Here is a 12,663-nt window from a genome sequence, read left to right on the forward strand (position 1 = left end):
AAATTACCACGAATTTGGTGACCTGCCACAGGAGAAGTTTATTCCCTCATAGCTCTGCATTGCTGGGAACTGAACCCGAGGCCTTGAGGCTGCTAGGCAAGTGCTTTGTCACTCAGCTACATCCCCCATCACTCACTCATAGTTTTGGAGACCAGAAGTCCAAAACTGAAGCTGTCAACAGTGTTGGCTGACTATGGAGGCAACCAGGGGAGAACCCACACTAGGAAGCTTTTCTAGTTTCTAGTGTCCCCACCAGCAACCCTTGGTGGTTCTTCTATGGTACCTCTATTTAGTTTGTCTCTTAAATTACATTTTCATTTATTTTATGTGATTGTGTGTGTGTGTGTGTGTGTGTGGTGTGTGTGTGTGTGTGCGCGCGCGGCGCGCGCGTGTGCGGGCACCTGCTGTGGTGTATGTGTAGAAATAAAAGGACAGCTTTGTGGAGTCAGTTCTTTCCTTTCACCACGTGGGTTCTGGGGATCAAATTTGGGCCAGAAGCAGGTAGCTTCACTCACAGAACCATCTCATCAGCCCCTTGGTTTTTTTTTCTTTCTTCTTTTTTTTCTGAGACAGGGTTTTCTCTGTGTAGCTTTGGTGCCTGTCCTGGATCTCGCTCTGTAGACCAGGCTGGCCTCGAACTCACAAAGATCCACCTGGTGTGTGCCACCAACACCTGGCCATCCCCATGTTTTTTTTTTTTTTTTTTTTTGTTATTATTGTTTTTGGTTTTGGTTTTTGGTTTTTTTCAAGACAGGGTTTCTCTGTGTAGCTTTGTGCCTGTCCTGGAACTCACTTAGTAGTCCAGGCTGGCCTCGAACTCACAAAGATCCGCCTGCCTCTGCATCCCGAGTGCTGGGATTAAAGGCATGCGCCACCACTGCCTGGCTCCCCTTGTTTTTTAAGACAGGGTCTTACCCTGTAACCCAGGATGGCCTAGAACTCATAATATAGTCCAAGATGGCCTGGGACTCACAACCATCCTCTTTCCTTGGCTTCCCAAGTGCTGGGATTAGACCATCAATCCAGTCCCTGCCTGCGTCTTCATACAGTTTCCTTTGGATTCCCTTCTCTCCAGCTTTATAAAGATGTTCATTATTGGATTTAGGGCTCACCTTAATACAGGATAATCTCCTCTTTAGATCCTTAATCACCTCTTCAAGAACACTTATTTTAAATAAGATCACACACATTCTGAGGTTTGGAAATCACAACCTCTACAAGAAGGTTCTGGTGACTTTTTTTTTGGTGGTGCATACCCCACTAATGGTGTTACCCCCACCAAGCACATACTCAACCACTGATCTGTCTCTCTACCATGTAGGTTTCAGTTTGATGGTGGAAACCTACCCCATTCTTGTAGACTCCCTGAATTTTGACATAGAAAAATCACCCCTACTTGTAAAAGACCCTTTAGCTAGGTAAGGCAAAACATACCTGCAACTCCAGTACTTGTGGGGCCGAGGCAGGAGAATCTTGAATTCTCTTGCAGACAAAATACCATACATGTAATAGAAAAAATTAAAAAGAAAACAGAAGAGAGAAGAAGGAGAATAGACGGAGAATAGATGGAAGGGAGGGAGAGAGGGAGGGAGAAAGGGAGGGAGGGAGGGAGAGAGGGATGATTGAGTAGGTAGCTTAGTTAGTGCTCCAAGTATATGGTTCAGTCCCCAGTACCATACGTAACCAGGCACAGTGGTGTACACCTGTAATCACAGCACTCGAGACATGGAGCAGGGCTATAACAAGCTCTAGGTCATTTGTGGCAGTCTGGCAAGCTCCAGGCCAGCCTGGGCTACGTGAGATCCTATTGGTGGGGGGCAGAAGGGGAGCTGGAAAGATGGCTAAGCAGTTAAGAGCACTGGCTGCTCTTCCAGAGGACCCAAGTTCAATTCCCTACACTCACATTGCAGCTCACAACTGTCTGTAGCTCCTGTTCCAGGGGATCTGACACCCTCACATGGACATACATGCAGACAAAACACTAATGTACATAAAATAAAAATAAATTATTGAAAAGGAGAGAGAGAGAGAATATTTACTTCCTTTACAATTGGTTTTTGCTGGGTATGATGGCCTTCACCCATAATATTAGTGTTTGGAAAATAGAGACAGAAGGATAAGGAGTTTGAGGCTAGCTTGAGGTGTATATAAGCCCCTATCTCAAAAAAAAGCATCAGCAAGATGGAGCAAGATTGCTCTGTGAATAGAAGAGCTTACCATTGAAGCTGGCAACTTGAGTTAGATCTCTGGGACCCTCATAGTAGAAGGAAGGTTGCCATTTTACTGTCGTAAGGGTTCTGTCTCTCTGTCTCTGTCTCTGTCTCTGTCTCTGTCTCTCTCTCTCTCTCTCTCTCTCACACACACACACACACACACACACACACACACACACACAGTGTTAAAAGACCAAAAAGATGTTTAGGGAGATAGATATCTTTGAGCAGAGCTTGTATGGCATACGTGAAGCCTGGCTTTGAGCTCTAGCATATCATAAACTGGGTGTGGTGTGGTGTGGTGTGGTGTGGTGTGGTGTAGTGTGGTGGTGTGGTGTGGTGTAGTGTAGAATGGTGTCTCCCACACCCAGCATTAGGAGGTGGGAGCCAGAGGACCAGAGACTGACTGTCATCCTCCATTTCATAGTGAGCTCAAGGCTGGCCTGGATTACATAAAACACTGTCTCAAAAAGAAAATGAAAACAAAAACAAAACATAGCTGGGTGGTGGTGCTACATTAATCCCAGTACTCAGGAGGCAGAGGCAGGGGGATCTCTGTGAGTTTGAGGCCAGCCTGGTCTACAGAGGGAGTTCCAGGACAACCAGGGCTACACAGAGAAACCCTGTTTCTAAAAACCAAAATAAGTGAAGGAAGGAAGAAAGAAAGAAGAAAAGAAAAACCAAGTAAATAAAGTACAACCTTCATAGGAGAGAAGTCACAGATTGAGACAGCTAGGGGGCTTGGAATTCACTCTGTCATTGAGGCTGATCCAAACTGCAGGTGCTCTTCCCATTTCCCTCCTCAGTCCTGGGACTGGATGTGTGCTGCCACCTGACTTCATGTCCTGGCTTCCTGCCTCCTGGCTTTCTAGTTCCAGCTGCTCCCTGGATGCCTTCTTATCTACTCTTTCAAAGCAGCAAAGCCCACACTGTATCTTTCCTTTCTTCTACATTTATAGGGGACTTACACAATAGGAAACTTCCCAGGGTCTGAGCAGTGGGTTAGAGGTGGGCGTGGTGACTAATGTGTCCATCTCCAACCTCTAGAGTTCCCAAGTTCCGTAACTCTTAGGGGGCTGAGAACAGCGAGCCACCAGCAGCGGTGAGCAGTTGCTGGATTCCCAAAGAACAGCCCTTAGTAAAGTCCAGGTCAGTGTCCCAGCTTTGGCCCAGGGCCCGGCCTGGAGACCGACCGCTGGGTCCCAACAGCTTCTCCTCAGTCTCGTTCCTCACTGTGACTCTCAGAACCTTACTCTAGACTTCCCAGCTCCCAGCATTAGGGTCTGCCCACCTCTTTTAGGAAGACCCCCCTCTCAAATCTGAAGTTCCAGGCTGTTCCTAGAACTTTACCAGGGCTGTCAGAAATGGGGGAGTGCTCATCTCCCCACTTCTCAGAACAAAACAGAAATGACACATCTTCAGAAGACTACATATCAAGCCAGCATGTTGCCCTGGGATATAAAAGGTTGCAAACTGCAGATGCCTGAGAATCCTCTGGAACCTATGAAGGGGACAGTGTGCTCTGGCCGAAACATGGAGAGCCATAGATAAGCTGTCTTCCCCTCACATTTCTTTCCTTTTGAGACAGGGTCTCACATAGCCCAGGCTGACCTTGATCTTGCTATGTAACTGAGGATTGCCCTAAATCCTGATCCTCTTGCCTCTACCTCCAAATTTCTGTAATTACCACCATGGTATTACCACCTCCCAAGGTTCTTCGTTGGTTCTTTTTTCAGAAGTAGGTCCACCTCTACTTCACGTTTTGTGTATAAAAGTGAGACTATATTAATTTTATTTATTTATTTATTTTTTAATTTTTTTTAAAGATTTATTTATTATGTACACAGAAGAGGGTGCCAGATGTCATTACATGTAGATGGTTGTGAGCCACCACCATGTGGTTGCTGGGAATTGAACTCAGGACCTCTGGAAGAGCAGTCAGTGCTCTTAACCTCTGAGCCATCTCTCCAGCCCCTATATTAATTTTAAACACAAAGTCGGACATTCTTGTATTTTAAATTCATAGAAGCCAGGAGGTGGTGGCGCTGTCTCAAGAAACAAACAAAAATTCATAGAAAATGGGACCTTACTCTGACCTCTTTGGAAACAACTGTATGGTCAACTCCCCAGTTTCAATACCAAAGAAAATTCTGGTGGCTCAGGGTCCTTTTCCTCTGGATTCACCTCCGGGTTCAATTCCAGGACCCTTCCCTCTTGCCATGACTCAACTTCCTGAGTTTTCTTCTGACATCATCTCTTCCTTCTTTTCTCTTGGCCTATAGAACCTTGATTTTGCTACCTCTTTTAAAGGCTTCCTTGGTTGAGAAATCCCTGCTTGTGCACATTTGATGAGTGAAGCTGCAGTGACATGGAAGTCCAGCAGGGAGAGCCAGTGCCTAAGAAGAAGATGCTGAAGCCTCGCATGGAGGTTCCCGCCTGAAGAGGCTGGAGTCCTGCTCCTTCTCCGGAGGCTGAGCCGGAATGACCCTAAGTTTGAAGCCAACTTGGACTATAGTGAGTTCCAGGCTAGCCTGGGCTACAAAGCAAGAGATGGCTCAGTGGTTAAGAATGTTGCTGTTCTTGCAGAGAATCTGAGTTGCATGTCTGGAAGCTCACAATCAATTATAGCTCCAGAGAATCCCAATCCCTCCTCTGGCCTCTGAGGACATTTGAATACATGTTACACACACACACACACACACACACACACACACACACACACACACACACAAAAAAAAAAATAATAATAATATTAATAATCTTAAGATAGCCACTAAAAGAAAGAAAAGGAGGGGAAAGAAGTCTTGGGATTGGAGAGATGGCTTCTCAGATAGGAGCTTCCTACAGAGGTCCTGGGTTCAGTTCCCAGAACCCATGTTGGCTGGGTCATAACCTCCTGTAACTCCAGTTCCCAGGAATCTGACTACCTCATCTGAACTCAAAAGGCATCAGACACATGGTGCACATACATACATGCAGGTCAAACACTCATACATATAAAATAAAAAGAAATAAATATTTGAAAAAGACAAAACACCAGGAATTGGATTGGGGATGGCTTATCAGGTAAGGTCCCTGCTACCAAGCCTGATGAGCTGAGTTGGATTTCCAGAACCTACATCCTGGAAGGAGAGCATCGACTTTGGCAGATTGTCCAAGTTGTTCTCTGACTCCATACCCTCGTCTGGGTGCCCCCACACAAACGTGCACAAAATAAATAAATGTTAAAAAGAAACCCACACAAATAAAATCAAAACAAAGCAAAAAACTCCAGAACAAAACAAGCCAGGCTCAGACCTGAAACTAGCATTTACCAGGCAGAGGCGGGAAGGTTACTAGTTCAAGGCCAGTCTCAGATACAAAGTTTGAGGCTGACCTTGCTACTTGAGACACTGTCTCAATAAGCCAGATACAGGGTATGGTGGAGCACTCCTACAACCCGAGAGGCAGGAGGATCAGAGAAGTTCAAGATCATCCTCGTCTTTATAGCAAGATCTATCTGGAAGGGGAAAGGAGAGAGAACCAGAAAACAATTAAATAAAAAAAAGAGCCTGGGGGGAGCCACTCAAGATTTTTTGGTTCCCCCACCTCCCCACCATCCCTCCCCCACAGTAAGTATGACAAGTATTCAAACTTGGGGCGGTTGCATAGAGCTGAGAGTCTAGAGTTACGCGCCACCCCCCCCCCACACCCTCCCCAGTCCCCACCCCACCCCATCCCCCACCCCCGCCAGCCTCTGCTCTCCCTTTCTTCCCACTTAGGTCAGTAGGAACCAAACTCTAGTGCATCTTTGTATTGTGGAATATTTAAGGACTGGTTATCTCATGGCCCACACTGAATACACAGGGATCAATCTTTCCGCACTCTGGAGCCCAACCTACAGCTCCCACTCACAGATGCACATCTGTCCTGACTGTCCACTGACTCAGGCTTTCCTGTCTTCTCTTCTGGCTTGGGGACTTGACGCCCTGAGTAGAGCTAATATGTACGACCATTTCCTTTATCCCCCATCCCCCAAGATGCTTCTGGCTTAGCTGCTGCGCTGGCCCTACACTGCCCAGATCGTCTATTCCTTTCTTTAGGCCGACCTGTATTTTTGTCTAGATCAACCAGTCTGTCAGTCTGGCCTGTGGAGAAATGGGAAGAAGGCCCTTTCCACCCGTTAGCTCCTGCATCCAATGATGAGGTTACAGAATTACAGATAACCGTGGCGTCAGCCTCCAAGAAACTTGAGTACTAATTAGGGAGACAAACAACTGGAACATCAAAGAAAAAAGGCTGGAGAGAAGACTGGGAAGAAGGAGGCGGGGGCCAGACTTGAAGGAAGATGGTATCTGTCAAGACTTTGGCTTTCACATTGATTAAAGCAACAGGTGTGACTCCATCAGATTTTTTTTTTTTTTAACGTTCTGGGAGATCAAGATTACCCAGGTGTGGTGGTTCACGCCTTTAACCCCCAAACTCAGGAGACAGAGGCAGACACCTCTGTGAGTTCGAGGCCAGCCTGGTCTACAGGGTGAGTTCCAGGACAGCTAGGGCTATGTAGAGAGACCCCATTTCAAACAAACAAACCAACAAGATGAGGTGTAAGGAAACAGCTACCAGCTGCAATGACAGGGGGCCATGCATGTGTCTTGGTTACTTTTCTATTGCTGTGATAAGACACCATGACCATGAAAGCATTTGATTCGGGGCCGATCATTCCACAGGGTTAGAGTCAGTGACCATCAAATCGGGGAGCGTGGCGACAGGCAGGCAGGCATGGTGCTGGAGCAGTGGCTGAGAGCTTACATCCTGATTCCCAAGCACTTGGTCACTGCTCTGAGGGTGCTCTCACATGCTCCACTAAAACATAGTGGACATTCACACCCTTGGAATGTTCTCCAGGGTCTTGAAATGCAGCTTGGGATTGCTTGCACCATTCACATTGGAGGGTGAATATAACCCAACCATCCAGTCTGTAAAAGCAGGTAAGAATTCTCAGCTAAGTCTGCCTACTACCCTCACAGGAAGCTACATGCATAGAAACCTTACTAGCCCTGAGGGACTTCCTCAAGTCATACAACTCTAAGGAGAAATTTGGCTCTCTTTCTGTGTGTTCCCTAGAGCCACCAAGTATAATCCCTTCTTTTCTTAGGCACAGAAGGAGGCCCAAACCAAATCTCAAGGACTGTGAAGACTTTAACTCAATAGGTCATGAGCAGGGAGCAGCTTCCCACTGAGGAGACATAATGGGCCCAGCTCAAGACCAAGAGGAGGAACCCTTGCCAGACTAGGAAAGATCTGGTATGGAAAATGAGGGAACTGTTCCTAGCCCTAGGTCTCTGGAAGGAAAAACAGAAAGTCCAGCAGCTTGACTCCAGGGTCTGGTGGATAGCCTGGCTGTCAGGTCAGGGCAAGAGCCAGCCAAACCTTGGATGAGACCAAAGTGTTATCCTAAGACTGTACCGAGGCTGAGAAAGTCTCTCCAAGCTGGCTATGCACATGAGTTGCCCTGTGATCTCCGTGAGACTGGGGAGCTAATATCAACCAACGGAGAAGCTCTGAGGAACTGTCCTTAGACCATTATGATCCTAAGTCTAATTTAATCCTAGACTGAGTCTGAATAGGATCAAAGCTGCAGGTTCTGTCTGAGGACAAAGCTGAGTGACAGTTTTTGTTTTATTTTTTGTTTTTTCGAGACATGGTCTTTCTGTGTAGCCTTGGTTGTCCTGGAACTCACTCTGTAGACCAGGCCGGCCTGGGACTTGTAGAGATCCACCTACCTCTGCCTCCTGAGTGCTGGGATTAAAGGCGTGAGACATCACCGCCTGGTGAGTGACAGTTCCTACCCTCCTGGGCAAGGAGTAGTTGGCACCTGGGATGATAAGTAGCATCAGGGTCCTAACTAAGCCACAAGCAGGGAGAGAGGCCACTTGGGTGGAAGTGGGCAGAAAGCACAACGTCTTCAGAGGGGTCCAGAAAAACAAGAACTTGGCTGCTTCTGCTCCTGTCTCTTAGCTTAGGGAGTGAGTAGAGGTGTGAGGCCCTCCGAAGAGGCCTGCTCTGTGACTCATCACTGGTAGTTCACCTGTCTGTAGAAACCAGGGAGCAGTAAGCATGGGCTCAGGGCCCACCACAGCTCCTACTCGGGCAGAAGAGACCTAGGAAAAGAAAGCTGTAGCTCCATGGAATTCTCTCCTTGCAGCAATAGAGAAAGCCAGCACTGGATGAGGATCATGAGCAGATCCAGATAGGCAGGAGCCACTGGGCTATATAATGAGATGGTTCATGTGTTAAAGCCTCTAGGTTCTAGCTGACATGCTTGGCCAAGCTATTTAATCTTCCTGGACAGCTATTTCTTCTATCTAGAAAATGGAGATAACACTGATATTTTCCCAGTGGGGTTATGAGATGCATTAGACGAGGTTTCTATAAAGACCCACAGTTACCTAGCACATAGGAAACGTAATGACTGTTGTTTTCATGACCAGAAGTGGCTGCTTTATGAAAGAGATCCAGATTCAACCATTCCCTCTATAAGCCGCAACTCTTAGCTGTTCAAATAATACAAAGAACTGTGAATATATTTGGTATCTGCATATATTTTAAAAATTCTTCCACAACAGACAGTATTGCACACGAAAATTCCACTTCTGTCCTCTCCAGCCCTCGGCACCCTTCCCCATCCCTGTGGTCTACAAATGACCTCCCATGTCAGTTGCACAGAGCCCCTGTCCAGATGGTGCCCATGCTTCGGGTCCTGGGTGCTCCGATGCCTGCAGAGTAGCAACAGGTCCACGAGGTGGGGTAGGGGGTGGAGTGCCCGGATCCCATAGGATGTCCTCGTATTTGCTTTGAACTGGGCCAGAGGGCCGTCCTTGAGCCCCAGTCTGTTCTAGGAGGGCTCTGACCAAGCCCACCGTGAGAGGGGGCTCTGCCCCAGGCTCAGGGAAAGGGTTGGAGGTTCCCACATCATCTGGGAGATGTGTCCTCAGTAAGAGCAGGAGCTCATCAGGAGCCACATCTGGTGGGCACAGGCGGCAAAGGAGGGGGAGGTGAGCGTCGAGGCGGCGGTGCTGGGCAAACTCCGCCAGCAGGAGCTTAAAGATCTCACTTCGAAGCAAGGGGCTGGAGGAGTCAAGGGCCAGGCCGGCCTCCAGGGCCCTTTCCCACTGTTCCTTCTCTATTAGCTGCCTCACAGCGTGCAGCACAGCCTTGGGCCGCCCACTGCCCAGGAGCAGCTCTAGTTCCAGGGCCTCAGGTCTCTTCCCTTCCTCACCCAGCACCGCTAGGGCTCGCCGATAAAGGGGCAGACTGGGGCCCTCGGCCCCCCAGCCTGGCCCACCCTGCTGCTGTGCCAGTTCCACAAATGGGGGGAGCCACTGGGGCTCCAGCTGGCAGAGACATCGACACAGGAGTTCAAAGGGAGGCAATATTCCATTGGGGTGCTCCTTCCCAGCTGCTGGACCCCTCAGGACCTTCTTCCATACATCGGGGGGTGCTTGGGACCTCAGCCTGCCAGTCCTATCCGGCTGGAGCTGCAGGGCCTGGAGGGTGGCACTCCAAGCTGCTGCAGGAAGGGCTTGGAAAATGGTGTTGAATTGGGCCAGCTGGTCCCCGGTCAACTGGGTCCTCAGCAGGCGTGCCACCTCGTGCTCTGCTAACTCCGTCCAGCCAGCCTCCTCCTCGTCCCCAGCCACCAGCTGGGCCTTGAGGCGCTCTAAACCGCGGTAATCGCGAAGCTCGGCCCTCAGCATCGCCAACAGTGTAGACGGAGGCAGGTGGCCCTGAAGGATGGAGGCCAAGGCCTGAGGCGCCCGAAATGTGCTGTTGTGTCTCAGTTCTTCTGGGGTAAGCTGGGTACCTCGCAGGCTCCGTCGCTGGTAGTAGCCACAGGCCTCCTCAAACACTATATCCTTGTCCGAGGGTAGCTCCAGGCCTTGGGGAGCTTCCCAGCCCACACAAAAGAGCCCCAAGGCTGAAAGCAAACAGAGAGTTCCCCGGGTCTCCAACTCTTCCTCATTCTTCATGCCAGGGGCTGGAGGTTCCAGCAGATGTACTCGGTCTGTACTCAGGACCTTCCTTTCCAACAGCTGCCCACTGCTCATGTCCAGTAGTTCCAACGTGGAGCCCAGGACACAGGCTAACGTGCCATGAAATGTTCCCAGGGCTGCAGACCCCTCTGGGCCTACAGGGGCCTCCTGTAGGGTTCCCACAGTTCGAGTCCCACCATGGCACTGTACTAGGCTCACCTTGCCTTTGAAGTCAAGCAATAATAAGCCATGGGAAGATGGGGCCCAGGTGTGGACAGCCAATGGCTCCCTGGGGGACAGGAACCCAGGAAGGCCTCGCAGCAGGGTCCGAAAGTCCCAGTTATCTCCTTGTCTGGGATTCAGGCTTTTACTGTAAGAAAGACCAAGAGATGGGGCGGCAGCTATCACCTTGCCCTTGCTCGGGCTCCAGATGAGCAGAACATGGGCCACACCAGGCCAAGTGGTGGTAGTGGGCACCAGGAAGAGGTCCTTGCGGGAGGCTATCAGTCCCAAAGGGGGGCAGTGGTGCAGCAGGATGTGTGTGCGGCCTAGTTTGGTGCCAGCCTCCCCGCTGGTCTCCAGGGTCTTGACGCACACACAGTGGCTGAAAGCCATTGAAAGCTGCTCTGGCTGGTCCTCAACGCCAAGCTGACGCTCCTCACACCAAACTAGGCGGCCTCGAGTTGCTGCCACGGCCACCAAGCGGGCTCCACCATCCGGACACAGCTCAGTGCTCTGGAGGAGCTTCCAGCCAGGCTCCATCCCCGCGCCCCACACCTCTGCTAGGCCACTCTGCCACACCAAGATCAGCGCGGGTCGCGCCAGCCACGGAACGAAGAAGGCGTCCAGCGGCGAGGGCTGGCCCTCCGGCCAGGCACGCTCGAGCGCCAGGCCCGGCCCACGCACAGCCACGAGAAGTTGCGGGGCAGGCGACCCGGGGGGTCTTAACAGCAGCAGGTGGCGGCCATCCGGGCTGCAGCGGACTAGGACATCTGGGTCCCCGGCCAACAACTCTCGCAGCCGGGCGGCGCCGGTAAAGTTGCTCAAATCCGAAAGCAGGCGCAGAGTTCCTGCACGCTTCATGATGCCTCCGGCGCAGGAGCTCCCCAAGGCCTGATCGCCCGCTGGGGCGAGGCCCGGCCCGCTAGTCCGTGGTGCCGGGGGGAGTGCACTTCCGTCCCTGGTGGATGAGGTGAGCCGAACCCTGGCCCGAGTGTCGACTCCGCCCTGCCCCGCCCCGCCCCGCCAGGCTGGTCCGGATCGCCCCGGGGCACGCCTCGTTAGCGCCGCACGCCGTGGGCGGAGCTTCCGAAGCTCGTCGGGGGAGGAGCCTCCGCAGCACCCAAGGGTCTCAGACCTCCGGAGTCCTAGGCACTGAGAGCGACTCCGAAAGCATCCCTTCTTTCCAGACCTCGCCCTTTCACCCGTAACTTATCCGTCCATCAGTCTGGAGTACTGACACTCTGTCATCCCCGAGCAAAATAGAAAAACCTCAGCCTGGAAATTTAGTGGAGAACAGTAAGGTTAATGCTTCACTCACTGTGTGGTCCAGGCTGGCCTCGAACTCACAAGAGATCCGCCTGGCTCTGCCTCTCGACTGCGGGGATTAAAGGCGTGCGCCACTCCACCCCTGGTCTTTATACATATTTTTAAAATTTTAAGTTAGCCCACAAGGTAATGAATTTCATTGTTGTAGCGTCCCCTTCCTTCATATGCTTATTCTTGTGTGCACCGGTGGAGGCCAGAGGTCAGCCTCAGTATCTTTCCTTGGAAGCCATCTGTCCACATTGTTTTGAGACAGCTCCATTCACAAGGACCTCTCACCGGTTAGGTTGAGCTAGCCGGCCAATGAGCTCCAGGGAGCGTCCTGTCTCTGCCTCCCATGCTGAGATTACAGGCTCAAGTCACTATATCAAGACCTGGGGTAGAACGAGGGTTTTCATGCTTTTTTTTTTTTTCTATTTTGTTTTTTTTTTTTTTTTTTTTTAGACAGGGTTTCTCCATGTATCCCTGGCTAGCCTAGATCTCACTATTTAGACCACGTTGGCCTCGAACTCAGAGATCTGCCTGACTCTGCCTCCTGAGCCCTGGGATTAATGGCGTGCGTCACCTCCTGGTGGTTTTCATGCATTTGTGGTACACATTTTATTGATGGAGCCACCACCACACTTCCTGATTATGGCATTCTCATACATATCTTCATACTTTGTTCCTGGGCATTCCTTTCCTCATCAATTTTTTTTTCTTTTGATTTTTCGAGACAGAGTTTCTCTGTGTACCTCTGGCTGTCCTGGAACTTACTCTGTAGACCAGGCTGGCCTTGAACTCATAGAGATCCACCTGCCTCTGCCTCTTGAGTGCTGGGATCAAAGGTGTGTGCCATCACCACCTAGACCTCATCTCATATATATTGGTTTTTCGAGACAGGGTTTCTC

The 12,663-nt window shown here is 50.3% G+C and overlaps 2 protein-coding genes across 3 annotated transcripts in view; one reads left to right on the forward strand and one right to left on the reverse strand.

Annotated features, from left to right (window-relative positions):
- Positions 1-4,552, forward strand: part of Ldb1 (LIM domain binding 1) — a 30,376-nt gene extending 25,824 nt beyond the window's left edge. For both annotated transcript variants that reach the window (XM_052762325.1, XM_052762326.1), the window contains exon 11: positions 4,496-4,552. In XM_052762325.1, the coding sequence (XP_052618285.1) occupies positions 4,496-4,537 (42 nt within the window). In that variant the 3' untranslated portion in view covers positions 4,538-4,552. The remainder of the gene's footprint in view (positions 1-4,495) is intronic.
- Positions 4,553-8,765: 4,213 nt separating this feature from the next.
- Hps6 (HPS6 biogenesis of lysosomal organelles complex 2 subunit 3) lies at positions 8,766-11,783 on the reverse strand. The gene has a single exon (XM_052713111.1). The coding sequence runs from the start codon at positions 11,309-11,311 to the stop codon at positions 8,891-8,893; it is 2,421 nt and encodes an 806-aa protein (XP_052569071.1). The 5' UTR covers positions 11,312-11,783; the 3' UTR covers positions 8,766-8,890.
- Between the last annotated feature and the right edge of the window lie 880 nt (positions 11,784-12,663).

The sequence above is a fragment of the Peromyscus californicus genome, unplaced genomic scaffold, assembly GCF_007827085.1.
Source record: "Peromyscus californicus insignis strain IS unplaced genomic scaffold, ASM782708v3 Scaffold_4__1_contigs__length_199733344, whole genome shotgun sequence".
NCBI lineage: Eukaryota > Metazoa > Chordata > Mammalia > Rodentia > Cricetidae > Peromyscus > Peromyscus californicus.

What these genes read in the sequence shown, in the direction of transcription:
- Hps6 (XM_052713111.1), bottom strand. Translation starts at nt 11,311, where the DNA reads ATGAAGCGTGCAGGAACTCTGCGCCTGCTTTCGGATTTGAGCAACTTT.